Source organism: Lissotriton helveticus, chromosome 7 (assembly GCF_964261635.1).
Source record: "Lissotriton helveticus chromosome 7, aLisHel1.1, whole genome shotgun sequence".
Lineage (NCBI taxonomy): Eukaryota > Metazoa > Chordata > Amphibia > Caudata > Salamandridae > Lissotriton > Lissotriton helveticus.
Window position 1 is genome coordinate 306,534,373 of NC_136068.1, and position 17,226 is coordinate 306,551,598.

Here is a 17,226-nt window from a genome sequence, read left to right on the forward strand (position 1 = left end):
TCATGCAGCATCCATATATTTTTTTATTTTGGATCAAAACAGAATCTGACATGAGAAATGGGAGGGTGTCACAGAGATTATTTACAGCAATATTAGTGAGCTGATGTTGTGTTACAATATTAAAAACACAAGTCACTCTCCCTGTATATGAGATGTAAACACATTTAGAATTTGAAGGAGTGTGTCTGTGCACTGTCAGTGACTTGGCCAAACAAGGCATATAAGAGATGAAATTGCATCATAAATTCAAACCTGTTCCGAACAGGGGCCCCAAAGTACGCTTGGCCCAGGGCCCCCAAAATCCTTAAAATGTCTCTGTCGTCTACTCCTTGATCTCAAAGCAGAGTAAACAGAGTGATAGTCACACAAGTGCCAAATGTAATTACCATTCTATGTGATAGTGTGCTAAGGGGTTAAACTGCTGTTGAATTATTGGCAGCACCAATGGAAAAGGAAATGCTATGCTTACAAGTGAGGAGAGCGAGAATGGGAGCGTGCAAGTATGAGTGACAGAAAGACATGATGAAGGGTAATCGCTCAAGGAAGTACCTGTAGAAAGATAGAGTGAAAAGATAGTGATAGAGGTAATGGAGCTGACTTGTGTGATGGGTAGATATTGAATTTCAGGAAGATGTTAGGAGAAAAGGGGTGTAAGTGACTAACAGAGTGAAATAATTCAGAGTAAATGTGTGTGAAGCAGAGAATAATAGTGATTAAGACATGTCAGAGAACAATTTCTCTCCGACAGACCTTAGTAATGTTTGAGTTACAGCCTCACTTTCAGAATTGAAACATTTTCATTTTCAAATTTAGTTCACGTTTTAATCCATACCCGTAATTATATAGGCCCAACCTTTTGGAAAAGATTGCTAGTTAAGCTTGTTTGGCCTAGCCTCTTTTAAAGACCCCCCTCCATCTCCACACCCACAACTTCTTCAATCAACGTAAATCACTGGGTGGCTAATAATTTGTTAAAGTTTTCTTAAATCTATCATAAACGAAATACAGATAGACCCTGAAGAGCATAGTTAAATATGAATATTACCGACTTTTTACCAAAACGTTTGGAAGTACGTGTGTCCGGTCCGTTACCGATCTACAACTTCAATTATTTTTCTCTTTAAAAAACAGGGCTCGCTACCTCAGTCTATATCGTCCCTTCATAAGAGATACATGGGATACAAGTACAACCCCAAAACATGTTGTAAATAAATGCAGCTCGAGGTAAAATAATCGCAGTTGGAGAAAAACGTATTTTATTCGCTGGTACGCAGCAGTCAAAGGGCAGCTGGAAGTATACGGGATATCAAGAAATAGCAGTTCAGAACATCGCCTTAGTCGGAGCACCTGCTGTTAGTTCGGGTGTGGAGGCCTCGGTCTCAGGAATTTTGCAGCTGACAATTGGGGAAAATAGATGCCGTTTACAATGAAAAAAGAGAAGCCTTATAAAAGTGTCACTAATTGAGCTGATGGCATTTTCTTTAAAATAACTTAATTAACTTTACAGTGAAATAATTAAAACAGACATGTTAATGCCTAAAATAGAGAGTAGAGGGCACAAAAGCCACAACGACATATCAGGGACAGTTTTCGTATTGAACAGCCCTGTGCTTCCCTGTCTTTCTCTTCAAGAAACAACAGATGGCGCTATGAGTATAAGAACATCTCCTTCGCAAAAGCTCAAGTACTGAAATATAGGCACTGATCTTCGCCGGGCGCGGTGGCGTGTGCCTGTAATCCCAGCTGCTGGGAGGCTGAGGCTGTCGGATCGCTTGAGTCCAGGAGTTCTGGGCTGCTGTGTGCTATGTCGATCGGGTGTCCACACTAAGTTCGGCATCAATATGGTGATTCCACGGAAGCGTAGAACAACCAGGTTGCCTAAAGCGGGGTGAATCGGCCCAGGTCGGAAACGGAGCAGGTCAAAACCCCCGTGCTGATCAGTAGTGGGATCGCGCCTGTGAATAGCCACTGTAAACCAGCCTGGTCAATACAGTGAGACACAGTCTCTTTTTTACAAAAATAATTTAAATATGTCACTTTTAGACGTATTGTTTTATAAGGAGACATACTCACTGATTAGCGGTAAATATATTCGATGGCTGCAAAGAGATAAATAATACTAAATGGTTGCATAGACAGGAAAAGGGACACTAGAAAGTCCTACGGTGTATATAGTATGAAATAACCTGAATGTTGCAGTTTCTCCCTTCTAATGAGGGTGTAAGGGTCGCTTTAAGTAATACATGATTTTGTGTGCCTGTGGGGTGTCACATTGTTGATGGTTGAGGTCTAATTACTTTTATGAAACAACCCGTTTGTTTGCGCTCCTACTTTTCATTATTTAAAACAAATTGAATCTTTCCCATTATAACATGGCCGATATTTTATGTCGCTGCTGGGAGGTTTGTGGGACTATTACAGTCCGCTCTCTGTTTTTACTGCAGTGTGCAGACCCGTCTATGTAGCTGGAGTTTCTTGCTATTTGGTTCGGGTGGCAATCCATTAAGTGCTCTTTAGAGCGGGTGCAGGTAGGTGGGCAAGTCTTATCTCTCATGTTTTCTTCGTTTCTGCTTGGGGGGGGTGGGGACTTAGAGAGAAAGAAAGACACAGACCCAGACAAAAACATTTACTGAGAGAGGCAGATGGGAAGATAGATTACGAATGGTGCGAAGGCTATTAAGCTATATGGACATAGAATCCAGTAATGATGGATAGTTCATAATTAGATTTATTAAAACGTCCTTAGAAGTCCAGTGTGTGGCTATCTCTCTATTTCTTTCCCGTGCTCTGGTACCAGCCTTTGTTGTTTGTCTATCGCTCCTTCCCTTTTTAGGTCTCGCCTGTCGATGCGCATGCGCATCGAGCTTGCGAGCCTATTGCGGCTTAAACAACTTTTAACTAAGAAGCAAGGAATCGTGGCGATTCCTTGCAGTGCCCGTGACTTTTAAGCTCAATGCGCATGTGCATTGAGCTTAAAAGCGCGTGCACAGCCGCAATCGCCATCTGTTCCTCTCTCCCGCATTCCTCCGACACCTTTTGAAGTGAAGCTTAGCTTCACTTCAAAGGCCCGGCTTCTTAACACCCACATGCCGCTCTCCCCGCTCCGCCCCCTCCCCTGCCCGCCTTGTTTGTTTATGCCGCCGCAATCTTTGGTATTTTGCATTACCCTTTTTACACGAAATGCCTGATATTGCTTTCGGGTTAAAATCTCCGCCCCCTCCGCTGCCCGCCTTGTTTGTTTATGCCGCCGCAATCTTTGGTATTTTGCATTACCCTTTTTACACGAAATGCCTGATATTGCTTTCGGGTTAAAATCTTATCTCACGAGCACGGCAATCACGCAATGAATAGTACGTGAATGCTTGTTAGCAACGTTTGTGCTCCCCAACCCCCTCTCTTTTAGAGCGAAATCCTTCTTTGCAAAGATATATAACACGCTTGAAAAATAGTATTACCCTTTTTACACGAAATGCCTGATATTGCTTTCGGGTTTTTAAAGTTGCTGCCCGCAACTCAGTCATGCCGTCCCCTAATCTCGGGGAGTTCTATACATGAAGATATGTCTCTCCCGAGGACACTCTTATGTCCCGGAGATTGGATTAAACCACTCCCGGATCAGCCTGCAAATAACCTATTGAATAACCTCCGGGCAATAACCTTGCGTTGCCTGATTCCTATGTCCCTTTCATCTCTCGCTTCCTGCGACACTCAGACAGACCCTGTGTGCTGTTACTTATTTCCCCACTCTTTGTCCGTCTTCCCCTCATCGGAGCTCGTGCACTGAAGAGCCCCTCGCAGCGCGTGCTCACTCACGCCATGTTTGCTGCCGCCTCGCTCCTCCTTGCACCCAGCCACGCTCGGGCGGAGTTCATTAGTCAGGTAGATTTATTATGCAGTAAGAGGATACCGCAGCGATTACTATCACAGGAAACGGCGCCCCTGCCCCCAGGCCGCCATCTAACATTAACCTGATTGCGGGCATTCCTCTCTGCCTGATCCAAGCCCTTTTCCTATTAACCATCTGTCGCCTCTGTGACTATAGCGTTGCAAGTGTTGAACTCCTCTGGCCTCGTCAGAGAATCACCATGGTCAGGCTGAAATAGGGTCTCTCCATGCTCGTAAATGGTTTTACACGTGGGGAGTCGTGAAGCCAAGGCAATTTTCTTCATATCTCCATTTTTTTGTCATTTTGGGTCGGGCCTGAGCCACCAACTTCACCTAGCAAGCTGTCCCCACGTATCCCTTATGAGAACGCGGCTTGGTCTATTCACCTAGTTGCCCGGCTTGTGGATATTATAGGCATACCTTCCTATCCTGCTGAAAGAAAAGTGGCGCTGGTCCCACTAGGATTTGCCGGTTAATGCAGTAAGCACTGGTTTAATTTAGGTTTCAGCACTCCATGGCAGGGCATTACTTTCTTCACTCCTCCCACTGTTATTTTTTATTTATTTATTTTTGTGAATACCCGACAGCTGCGCATTCCCGACAGGGCCTTCCTACTGGTCTTTTGCTCCAAAACATTAATCAACCCCCAACACGCCTTGCTTTATTTATGTTTCATTCACATTTTTTACATTATTTTAGCGTTGCCAATAGGTCTCGCAGTAGGAAAGTTGTAGCTATTACAATTGCAAATAACAATGCCTTTTATTTTTGTTTACATTTTAAAAACATAAAGGGCTTTGTCATTTACAAAACCAATAGCTATAACTTTCCTACTGCGAGACCTATTGGCAACGCCAGTGCTTGTTTTCTTTCTCAGTCTGTCCGTCTTTCTCTGTTTTTTTTTCTGTAGCGCTCTCTTATGGCTCTTAGTATGTCTCTCCCTGTCCTTTTCTCCCGTCCTGCCTCTGTATTTCTTAGTCGCTGTCTTTATTTTGCGTTCTCTCTTTTGTGCCTCTCTGCCTCCCTTTATCTCCTCATCTTTCTCTAGCCATCTGTCACTGACGCGCTCTCCCTGTCTCTCCATCTGTCTTTCTCTGCCACTTCCTGTCTGTCTTCTTTCTCCCTCTCTCTGTATCCTTGTCTCTGACTTTCTCTTTTCTCCCTATCTTTCACTTTCGTCCTGCTCTGCCTGTCTCCTCGATCCATATCTGGAATTCCTAATTTCTGTCCCCTTTCTTTCTTTCTACACCTCCCTCCCACCCCCTCCCTGCTGTTTATTTCTCTCTCTTCCAGGCACCGAGCTATGGGTGTTCTTAATGTCATGGGCAAGCTACAAATGTTCGGTGCTAAGTGTTATTTTTGTGGTGCACGTACAGTGAAAAACGTCTGACATGAACTGATGTGAATGACTTGGGCAGTAACACTGCAGAGTTTTCAGTGCTTAATTTTGATGTTACTTTCAAACTGGAAAGCTTTGGTTGTGAACATTCACACGTTTTTTTAAATAAAAACATTTTTTTATTTTTGTGTCACAAGCATCTAAGCATTCTGCTGGCTATGAAGGGATAAGAGTGTTTTTCTGGTTACTTCTTTCCCCACACCCTCATGGATATTAGTAATTTTGTTGGCAAAAGTGTTTGGCACAGAAGCTTGGAAACACTTCTGTAGTCAAATGGGTTTAGCAGGTGGTGTTGGTTTCACATTCTGATGGAAGGCCACTTCGAAAGGAGGTACTTGAGTTAGTCCCACCTCATCAAAGTTATGTGTTCAAGGACACTCGTGTGTTCTTCCTTTCTCTATAATTCACTTGACTGGTATTATTTGGGGGTCATAGATATTGACTGTACACAAGTATTGTGTGATGCTACATTTTTTGAAGCTAATAATTTGCTCCACAAGGATAAACACCCAGACGCCATGGGAAAGGCATGCAACGTAAGTAAATATCCACAAATCCAGAGAAACATAACAAAACACACATCTGTTTATCATCACGCATACACAAATCTGCTTCCCAAACTGCTTTGATCACTTGTGGAGTGCAGAATTGCAAAGTGTCCTTTGTCATTATAAATCCACCTGCACATCTTTGTCAGGTGAACGGTATCCACTGGCTACCATATCAGAGTATTTGTCGTACATCCACTAATCTTGTACACAGGGGAATTAGCCAAGGGTATGCACTTTCCAATTAAAATAACGATACAGTGTGAAATAAAAATTGTAATACACTGTCTTAAAGTGAGTACTCCAATTGAACAAGTTATTGGAGGGCAATTCGGAGAATAATTTTATATGGCACAGTCAAGTTTTCAAGCATGACAAAATAATTGCTAGCAAACACAAGGAGACGATGGACGGAGCGCTGAAACCTTTCAGACACTCGCCCCCAGTCACGGATCTGGGTTGAATCCATCATCAATCTTTAGCTCACTTTGCCACCTCAGTTCAGACCCAGCTATATGCAAATCCGTCTTTACCCTGAGCCTCATGTGGACAATCCAGCCCGAACTGCCAAGCCAGGTCTTCCCTGAACCAGAAACAAGCATCCTGGGACCGGTTTCTAGGTAACACCATTCATCAACCAGGCTTGCTTGAATCCAGTGGCAAAGTGAGCAAAAGACCCACGTTTGGGCATACCCTGCCAACTTAGGGCTAACAAAGCAAACACAAGGAGATGATGGACGGAGCGCTGAAACTTTTCAGACACTCACCCCCAGTCAGACTGTTCCCGTTGGGCACATGGTCAAGAGTGATTTGCATATGGCTTGGTTCAAACTGGAATGGCATGGTGAGCAAAAAAAACGATAGATTTAGGCCCAATTTCTGAACTGGGGTGAATGTATGGCATTTTACAGCATTCTGTCCATCAGTTGTTATTTTAGCATTTGTCACCCCGAGTGAGACGGGTATGCCCAGACGTGGGTCCCGTGCTATCCATGCCAATGGAGTCAAGCTATTCTGGCTGATGCGGGGTGAAACCCTGAAACCGGTCCTAGGATGCTTGTTTCCAGTCCAGGGAGAACCTGGCCTGGCAGGACTGTTCCCATTGGGCGAAGTCCTTGTCCATCACTGAAAGCTCACAAAACTCTGAGACTGTTGGAATATTGCTTGATATGATTCTGTCTGTTTCCGTATACATATTTTTAAAGCAAGCTGAATACTAGCATTAAGAATAATATGATTATTAGACCATGTTCTCTTGCATCCCAGTAGGCTGCCCCAGGACGCAAATCATAAGGGAGCAAAGCAACTTGTGTGTAAGGGTCGCATGCTTGCTAGAGGCTTCTGATGCTCTGACCAAATGCTGGGGTCTGACATTGTAGGATTCCCTTTATGCCACAATTTTCAATGTTCATGTACAGTGTGTTACGGTTTGCTTAGAGGAGTTGGATATGTGGATCATTATTGTTAAACTGAGGCTGACAATAGCAATCCCAATCTTCTTCTATGTTCCCTTGCCATACTGCATCTGTTTGCTAGCAAATTGAACACAGGGCTCATTTACTTCTTCTGAAATCATGTTTTACTCAATGGCGTAGTGTTAGGAGTCTGTGTATCCATATGCACATATTGTTTGCAGGCTTTTCACAATGGGAAATGGAAGTCTGCCCTCATAGTGACAAGTATTTCTCTCTGCAGAGACCATAGGATCTTTGGTTGAGAAGTAAGAGGGCCTCGTTTTGCCATGGCCGCGGAGTTGGACCTTTCTCCCCCTGACATTCCAGAACCCACGTTTCTGGAGAATCTACTGCACTATGGGCTTTTTCTAGGAGCTATTTTCCAGCTGGTATGCATCCTGGCCATCATTTATCCCACTTCCAAGTCCCCACAGACGGTAAGTGAGTTAAATATGTTACATGTTTGCCTAACTGCATTTTCATTTGGGAACTCAATCTTATTTCTCCCCAGTGCGATGCACTGGTATCCCTCTTGTTGTGCTTTCGTTCCACCCCTGAAATCTATATTATGTATTCCTGTGACTTCTATTCTACCATTAAGAATTAAGAAAAAAGTAGGAACAGACTCGACAGACATGCACCACACGAGAAGGAGAACTGAGTAGGAGTGTAAAACATGGTTGAGTTCTAAAGGCTGGTTAAAGCAATCCAATCTTTCTTCCAAGTCTATCACTAGGAGGCAACATTTATGTTCCCTATCCTGTCCAAAAAAGTGTCAAAACAAACAAAGAAGTTGTTCATTAGGCACTCTGGTCCATGCTTCTTGATTAGAAACATATATACATAAGAGGAAATCTAGGGGTGATGGTCACAAATTGGCAAAGGAGGCCAAGATAACGTTGCATTTAACCAGCGACCAGGATGGCTTGCATAAATGTCCTTAATTCTTTTCCTTTTGAATTAATTTGAATCTACTTTATGGCTCTTAACCTTTGTGACTCTAAATAAAGACTTTTGAATTGCTTCTAATAAGAATTATGTTAGTATTCAATACAGTAAGTAAATATGCATGTTTAAACCTGCAAATGATAATTAAAATTTGAAGTGTGCAAGCCTTTTTATTAGATTTTAAAGTTACAGATTTTGGCTCTGGAATTTACCACGTTATAAATCTTCAAGTCCAATTTTTTATATAATAGCCTGGGATTAAAATTCATGTAGGTTACAGTTAAAATAACTGGAGAAGGGGAGGAGCTACGCCAGCAACCAAGATGACCGCATAAGCTCCAGGCTCCGTCGGCCTCCGTCGTTAGCTGATTAATCCTGTAATATATCCTGATCTCGCGCCCGACCTCCGTGTGGCTGAAGTACCGCAAAGCCTGATGGTGCATTCCCGGGACTTTTACTGGCTTGATTGACGGAGTTACACCGTGTTTCATTTTTTGGCCTAACCCAGCATGTGAGCCGGGACCTCGAGTACTGGCCCAGCCGGGTTTCAGTTGAATAACATCGGCGGCGGGACTCAGGCAGAGTCCGGTCTTTCGAAGTGGAAGTCATTCTTGCCCGATTTGGATGGCGGTCCGGTGGTCTGGTCGACAATAAAGGAGCGGCGACAAGACACGTCTTTGGCTGTGGGCGGGAGTCCCCGTCCCGGAGACCCGGTTGTCCCCTCCCGGGTTCGACGGGCTGGGGTCCTCGCTTGCGGCGGCGAAGTATGGACCGCTGATTTGATAAGTCGCCCTCCGTTGCCGTCCACTCCGCTCTTGCCTGTTCCCCCTGAGTTGTCCGGCCCTCTGGGGTAAAAGACTTGTATTGATATTGAGCGAGAGGAGATGGATCGGAGGGAGAGTGTGCCGTCGCTGAGGGCTGTAATGGCCGTCATCGGGACACTACTTCACACGCAATTGGAAGTCATGATCCACAAAATGATCGTTGCAGTTGATATTGGATGTTTGAGACCGGACTCTGATCCTTTGCAAGAACTGAAGCACGCTGAGTTCCCCGTGATGCATGCTTTGACGGAGAAATTGGGCCCCGCGCAGAAAGAAGAATCAATTCCCTTGGCCAGCGCTCGCGCAACAACTTGCGAACTTGAGATTTCTGAAAGCTCACTGCATTCCACAGTGCTACAGATCGTAATGGAACCACTCGATTTTACACTCCTGGAGTACTCCTTTGATACCTTGTGGAATGAACTAACATCTTTCTCCTCCCATGTAGTTTTACTACGTTCTTGGTGGGAGCAATATCAAGACTTACTGTCGGTGGGGGAGTATTTCTATGTGGCTCGAGTTCTAAAAGACCTAACAATTTTGACTTGTTCCATCTGCAATTGTTTTGAACTCCTCGGACACTGTATCTTTCCTGTCTGTACGGTGGTTTTAATGGTGGGGGTTCGTAGGAGGGATCGGAAGGGCCAGGGATGAGTTTGATTGTCTGGGTCCGATACTATGACTTCAATGGACACGGGATTTGTTACCTTTATTGATGCGGGAGGCTGGGTGGTAATTATGACTTCCCCTGTTTGGTTTATCTAGTAATTTCTAATATCTTTGAATATATCGCAGGGGTCATCGCTTTTGGCGGGGGGGGGGGGTGGGGAAGACCAGGAGCATGTATGACAAATTCCTACTCCACTTTTCCTTTTTTGGTATTTAGTTAGATGGGGCGACAGGCACACTGCTAGTTGGGGTTAGGCGGAAGCCATATGCAGGGGTGCAGGGTGGGGGAGGGGTGTTTGTTGTATTGTTTTGTTTTGTTTTTATGTATCAAACTCCGATTTGAATCCTGGTATTGGGTGGCTTCCTTAGGGGTTATCCTGCTTGGTGGGTGGACGGGTCCTAGGGGTGGAATAGGCATACGGGAATTTTCACAATGTCTCGCCTTTAATTGCTGCAAGCGGCTAGTGATCGATGTTTTACCTACTGTTATTATCCTGTTGCTCTTGACTGCCACTTGATCCTTTCGTATTTTTAAAATCCTGTTTCTAAGGGGAGGTGGAATTGCGAGCAATGTCGATAAGATTGGTTTTATAATTATTGTGTACTAGTAGATCGCACGTCATTTTAACCCGACACCTAGCTTTCACCGTACGGCTCATCCATCTATCGTTTGTCATATGTTTGTATGATTGTTGTTTATCCTGTGATGTAAGGCATCTGCCGTCTGATTTTTTATTTTTCAATAATAAAAAGAAATATAAAAAAAAAAAAATAATAACTGTGGAAGAGGCCACTGAAGAGGTCCAAGCTACCTTGAAGTGACTGTACCATTGATCTAAATGCAAGTTTTCCAGTTGACGTGGGTGCGGGGAATGGCGAGAAATTTACACCCCAAACTTTACCTCATCAAAAAGACCACGCGTCGATGAATGGGAGATGGTATTTAACTTCAGTTCATGAGGCAATGTGTTCTGGAGGTAAGGCACCTCCCAGTACATGCAAAACCCAATCAATTAGAAAGGGGTCCACTCAAAAACGAAGTTCTAGATCAGCAAAATTAATTTAAAGGATTTGTTACAAAAATTCAAAAGATGCGGTACAGAAATTTCGCATATTAAATCCCTAAAACTGCAAAATCATTGTGTTATGTTATGTTATAATGCACTTATAATGCGCACAGCTACTCAAGAGTGTCCCGGCGCGAAAGCCAACTGCAGAAAACAAAGAGCAAGGCGCTAGGAGGAGCTGTACGTTAATTAAAAAGCAAAGTCTTTAACTGCTTTTTAAACAGCCTGAGATCCTGAGTGTTTCGCAATTCAAAAGGCAGGGCATTCCAGGCTTTGGCTGCCTTAAAAGAAAGAGAGCTACCCCCCATACGTGCAAGGCGAAATCTGGGGATGACTGCAAGACATAATGCGGCTGATCGCAGTTGTCTTCGGGGAACGTAAAACTCAAAACGTCTCCTGAGATATAGTGGTCCGGATTTATATAGAGTACCGTGGGCAAGGGTGTGGGCCTTAAACTGGACATGTTGCACCACGGGGAGCCAATGCAGATCCTGAAGATGTTGCCTTATTCTTGATCTGCCAGGGATACCAAGCAACACTCTTGCTGCTGTGTTTTGAATGGTTTGCAGCTTTTTCAGCTGGTATCCAGGAAGGCCAATATGAAGTGCGTTAGCGTTATCCATACGTGACAAAATGAGGGCACGAGTCACCATTTCCTTGGCTGGTCTGGGCAGTAGTGGCAAGAATTTCCTAAGTGAGTTTAGTGGGCAAAGCACACTCTGGACAGTTTTTTAACTGCGTAGAAAACTGTAGGTCCGGAATAAACCAGACCCCCAGATTCTGGACCAGAGTGCCAACTGAGTTAAGCCATGGGAAATCTGCAGGCCAAAGATCTTCCCAAAAATGGGGGGAAAAGACCCGTACAGAAGAACCTCAGACTTGTCCTTATTGCATTTAAGCTGAGCCCTTGCAAGCCAGTTAAAAACGTCTGAAAGGCAATTTTTGGTTAAATCCGGGGACAAATCTGTTTCCTTCCAAGTAAAGAGGAGCTGAGTGGCATCGGCATAAGCTATGACCTTGGCTCCCAGCTCCTCCACCAGATAGATAAGGGGCGTGACGTATACATTGAAGAGAAGGGGGCTCAAAGTAGAGCCCTGCGGAACTCTTGTGGTCTCCTTTCTTGGGGCTGAAGCAAAGGGGGGCTTCCATACCTGCTGTGTTCTGTCCTCTAAACATGATTTCATCTAGTCCCAAGCTAAACCTGAGATTCCAATATTTGAGAAACTGGCCAAAAGTTGGCGATAAGGCACCGTGTCGAAGGCAGCAGAGAGATCCAATAAAATCAAGGCCGCTCTGCCGCCTGCATCCATGCAATCTCTTAAAGCCTCTGCCATTTCAACAAGGGCCGTCTCTGTGTTGTATGTGGCCCTAAATCCCGACTGGGCTGGGTGGAGGGCACCGGAGGACTCAAAATAATTAGAAAGTTGTTTGTAAACTGCCTTCTCGCACACTTTCGCCACAGCCGGGAGGAGTGAGATGGGTCGATAGCTAGCTAACGTAGCAGGATTTAAAGAGGGCTTTTTTAGCAGCGGGAGCAATTTCGACTGTTTCCACTCGAGTGGAACAGTAGTGGTCTGATACGACATGTTAATAATGATGTTAACTTCGGAATTAACCACCTCAGCAGCTGCTGCTAACTGCCTCGCTAGACAAGGATCTGCTAGCGAACCCGATTTCAAAGATTTGAGAATGGACAGAGAATCCTGCAAGGGAATGGGTAAAAAGCCTGTCAAAGAAATAAGGTTTGAATCAGAGGCTGGGGCACTCTGAATAGGGAGCCCTCGTCTGCCCGTGAATGCTAGTCCCAAAGCTGTCCTGGATCATTTGAATCTTATCTATAAAGAAACAGGACCGCTTCTCGCACCAAGAATTGGATCCCGGGAGGGCAATATGCTCCGCACAAGGATTCAGAAAACTCTGGACAATAGAGAATTTCTTTTGAGGCGTTTTTGGACTGAACAAAATGCTCGGTGTAGAAGTTACTTTCAGGCTTCTTTTTTTATTTTTTTAAAAAACTTTTTATAGTTTTATTGAAGAAAATAAGAGAGATTTACATATATCAGGTGTCATACATAGAATACAATATTGCGATAGGTGAGCGAGTAAATCAACATGGAAAATTCAATTCCAAGGAGTATGCAATGTCAACTTAGCTCGGTACATCAATAAGGAGAAGTACGATCAACAATCCAGCGAAGTAGCAGCCAGAAGGGCCCACCCACCCATAGTTCAGGATAATGAAGACCAAGTCAGACACCCCGATACATAGGCAAATCAATACAGGATAAACAACCTGTCTCTCGTAAAAGAAAAAGGGAAAGAAAAAGAGGCCATAGAACTAAACTAAGGCAAAATAACAAACCCCTCCCCAATCCCCCCACCCTGCACCCCTGTAATGGCTACGGCCCAACCCCACTAGCAGCGTGCCTGTCGCCCCGGAACTAGACCTAAAAGATGGAAGAAGAAAGAGTGAAGAGTGGAGGAGGAAATATCAGACAGGACCCAGTCTCCCTCACCCCCCGCCAGTAGCAGCCCGCCCCTACACATATCCAGAATAATACAATGCAACGATTAAAATCAGACGGGGGGGAGCGTAGAAGAACCACCCAACTCCCGCGGTAGTATAGGTTACAATCCCGTATCAAATGAAGTCATTGTTCAAACCCATCCAGTCCAAGTCAACCTTGGCCGCTGCGATTTTTAATGCCAGCCCTGTTCGCTCGATCCGCCATCTCCATGAGAGTATCAAAATGTTGAGAAAGTTCAAAGTCAGTACAGAAGGATTGAGGCCAGGAGAATAGTACACAAAGTCTAAGAGTCAAACGATATCCACCGTCCACCAAAGATAAATCGCTAGAGCGTATTTGAATCATCCATGAGTAAAAGGGTGAGGTAACAATCCTACAGTCACTGGGGAACTCGCTCCGAAATATAAGATCATCCACGTCCTTCTGGGGCGGTATCGGCATAAAGCAGGATGTAGATTCGATAGTCCGGGGCTTGCTGGCAGTCGTTCGGGGGTCGACAAAAGATACCAAGCCTGGCTTCAGCACGGGGCCCTCCGTCTCAGACGCTTCTTGCTCCGCGGGAAAAACAGCTTGTTCCAGAACCAACAAAGGGTTGGAGTCCGGTCTCCGGTAGATGATATCAACCGTTACTACCATCCTCTGGATGATGGCGGTGACCTGTGAATGGAGCTCCACAATGGCGGCCATTACAGTATGCAGCGACGGTATACATTCCACCCGCTCCATCGCCCCTCACGAAGCGACCAAGCAGGTCTCTGAACCCCGGAGGTCGACTACTCCGGGGCACCAGGCACAGGCTAATCCGATGACAACTGTAGGCACTCTCAAGAGCGCGATCTCAATATCGTCGCCTCCAGCGAGGAACCAAGCCCATCGACCCTGGGAGCCCAGCGGGGCCTCCGGGCGGCGGATCCCCGACCACAGCAACCAATGCGTCACGCCGCCATAGCTGCGAGAGAAGACTGCCACCTATCCACCATCCGAAACGGACAAGAAAGACTCCACTCCGGGAGACCGGACGCCACCCACGTCCCACGGCCGATGTTATTCAACTCCAACCCGGCTGGGTTAGAAATCAAGGCCCCGGCTTCAACTCTGGGTTAGGCCGAGAATGGAACACGGCGTATCTTCGTTATGCAAGCAGCTAGAAATTCCGGGATTGCACCTTCAGAGTCTGGAACACATCTACTGCACGGGAGTCCGGGGAGAAATCAGGATAATCGTCAGGATCTGTGAGCAACTGGCGGAGGTCAGCGGAGCCGAGAGCTTATGCGGCCATCTTGGTTGCTAGCGTAGCTCCTCCCTCACTTTCAGGCTTCTTGATAGCAGCATAGTACTTTTTCTGGGACTTCCTTAACACTATTTTAGCCAGTGGACAATATGCCGGTCTCCAACTGCGCTCCAGTTTTTTACAGGATTGCTTTAACTCCTTGAGCTCGCTAGAGCACCAAGGTTTGGAAGGGGCGTTTCTCACTCACTTCTTAGCAAGAGGTGGGGAAAGATATTCCACAGCCTGTGAGATCCAGTTGTTAAAGCTCCCTACAGCGCCAACCAAATCCTTGGACGCAGTAGGGCGAGTATCGGACAGAAATCTGCAGAGCGCAGAGGGCTCTACTCTTTGAGATGGTCTGCCTTGGGGCGATTTTGTAGCCAAGTAAGGCATCTAAATAGTCCATGAGAAGTGGATTAAAAAGTGATCAGACCAGGAGATTGGAAGAGGTTCCTGAACACATAGAGGGAAATTGGAACAAACTGGATCTAAGGTATGCCCCCACTATGAGACTGGGAACTGATCCATTGGGACAGTTGAGCCAGATTCAACAAATCGCAAAATTCCCTCGTGTCACTAGCCTCTATACAGTCGAAATGAATATTGAAGTCCCCAAGCAGTAAAAAGTTCGGGAAGTGCAGAGCCCTCGGCACAATACCTTAATCTAAACCCTTCAAAAAGGCACCAGAGGGGCCCGGGTCGATATACCAGAGTGCCCCCCAGCGTGAAGCGCGGGTATATGATGAAGGAGAAGTCAAGTGCCTCCCCTACCCAAAACCCTGAGCCTCTCCTTGCGTAAAAACCCATGTATCCCTAAACACTACTGCTACACCTCCTCCTCTGCCTACTTTGCGATCAGCTCTTGCTATTTTATACCCTACTGGGATGGCTGTTGTAACTTATCACCTGGTTCCTCCCACTTCTCCCTGTTCCCCCCTCGCTTCCTTCCTACTTGGTTTGTCCCGTGCTGTCACTTGAAGGCAGCAGTAGAATGTTGAGCTGTTACTATCCTGTCAAGCAGGGAGCACCGATGTTGAATTGAACTTATTAAACGGTCTGGAACCCTACAACGTGTGGACCTCGTTACTACATTTTGGCGACGAAGGAAACGGAGCTGAGCCAGGGTCAGTGGGTGCTCTCCCCTGGAATTGTATGAGCTTGGACAAGGAATAAGAAGATATGAAGAAATGAATTGATGATTTACCTCGGGCGTTCGTGTGAGATTGAGATTGTAAAGAGGAGTAAGACCCGAGTTTATGAGCTTTGGAAGAAGCTAAAGTTCGTGAGTTGAGCAGCTGAAGCATATGAGGAGAGCTGAGCGGAGCGGGCAACGTATTTTTTTTAATCGTTGTCACCGCGTCTTGAAGTTGAAAATATGAGCCTTGGTGACTGAGTTGAAAAATGAGCTCTGGAAAAGGCGAAAGTCCGTGAGGTGAGCAGTTTAAGCTCAGTGAGGGGAGCTGAAGAGCTGATCCTGGGTCAGCGTGTTGTCTTTCCCCTGGAGCAGTTTGGCTGGAATGGAGAAAAGTAAATAAACTGATGACTTACCCTTGACGGCTGTCGACTACAGAAGATTACGGGAGTCCGGAAGGTCGGTGATTTAAGCTGAAGTCTTCTAGGTGTTCCTCTTTGGGGACGTGAGGTGCTCGCTTTCTGCCATCAAAAGGAAGACGGTGTGTGTGGCTTCGGTGAAGGTGAGCTTTTGCCGTGTGGGGGAGAGGAACCTTTTCTTTCCGAATGAAGTTGACTGGCGTCGGTGGATCTGCTATTTGGTATCCCGGGGGTGTGCCCTGCGTTTGAGACTGCAGCAGTATTCGGGGAGTCTTCAACCCGACTTGTGGCTGATTTGGAGCGGGGGCTCGGTGGTAAAGGGGTCAAGGTGAACGTTGTGCAGCAAACGACTCCTGGAGACATTTTTCCGCTCCTGTCATCAAGAGGGAACTCTGTAAGCATTCCGCTTTGTTCTTGCTGTCGTATGTGGGGACTGGTGAGCAGGTCGGGAGAGGCAGTGGACACTCGTGAGGGAGAAGACGAAGCAGTTCTTACTCTGAGGAAGCGCAGAGATTTCAACAGGAGGTTCCCGCCCTGGTATTGTGAAAAAGAAAGAGGACTTCGTATCCTTTATCGCAAGCTGTGTGAATTCTTGAGATAGCCTTGGCGGCTGTGAGGAGGAGATTTGAGCGGCGCAGAAAACAAATTCATAATCTCTTTAACCGCGTTTGATATAGATTTGAGCTTAGTGCTAAGCTAGTGAAGGGTTTCCCTCCTTATTGCTACAGCGCTGATACAAGAGCTGATGTTGGCATGTACTGCCGTCCTGTGGCTGTTCAGCCCACGTACCTAATAATAATACTCCATTTAAAAGTGATATGAGACGTAGTTAAACTTAACGTAAAGTTGAGGGAATTCAAGGCATTGAGGTGAATTGAAATTTTGCAACTAAAAATTTTTGAGCGGTTAATTGGTAGCGACGGAGTCACTCAGATATTGGTACTACCGTGATTGAAATATTAACCATTACATTACCTCGTGTTGAACAGTTCAGGAAAGTGAGGTACATCCTACCGGCAGTTTCCAGAGGCGCCCTGACAGCGCATTACTTTCTTCAGCGTTTTGCGCGCTGAGAGAGTGACG

General features: G+C 45.7%; 1 protein-coding gene across 1 annotated transcript in view; it reads left to right on the top strand.

Annotated features, from left to right (window-relative positions):
* The first annotated feature begins 2,408 nt into the window (after positions 1–2,408).
* MANBAL (mannosidase beta like) overlaps positions 2,409–17,226 on the top strand; it is an 86,707-nt gene continuing 71,889 nt past the window's right edge. The window contains exons 1-2 of the mRNA XM_078650496.1: positions 2,409–2,528; positions 7,528–7,723. Coding sequence (XP_078506622.1) covers positions 7,574–7,723 — 150 coding nt within the window. The 5' untranslated portion in view covers positions 2,409–2,528; positions 7,528–7,573. The remainder of the gene's footprint in view (positions 2,529–7,527; positions 7,724–17,226) is intronic.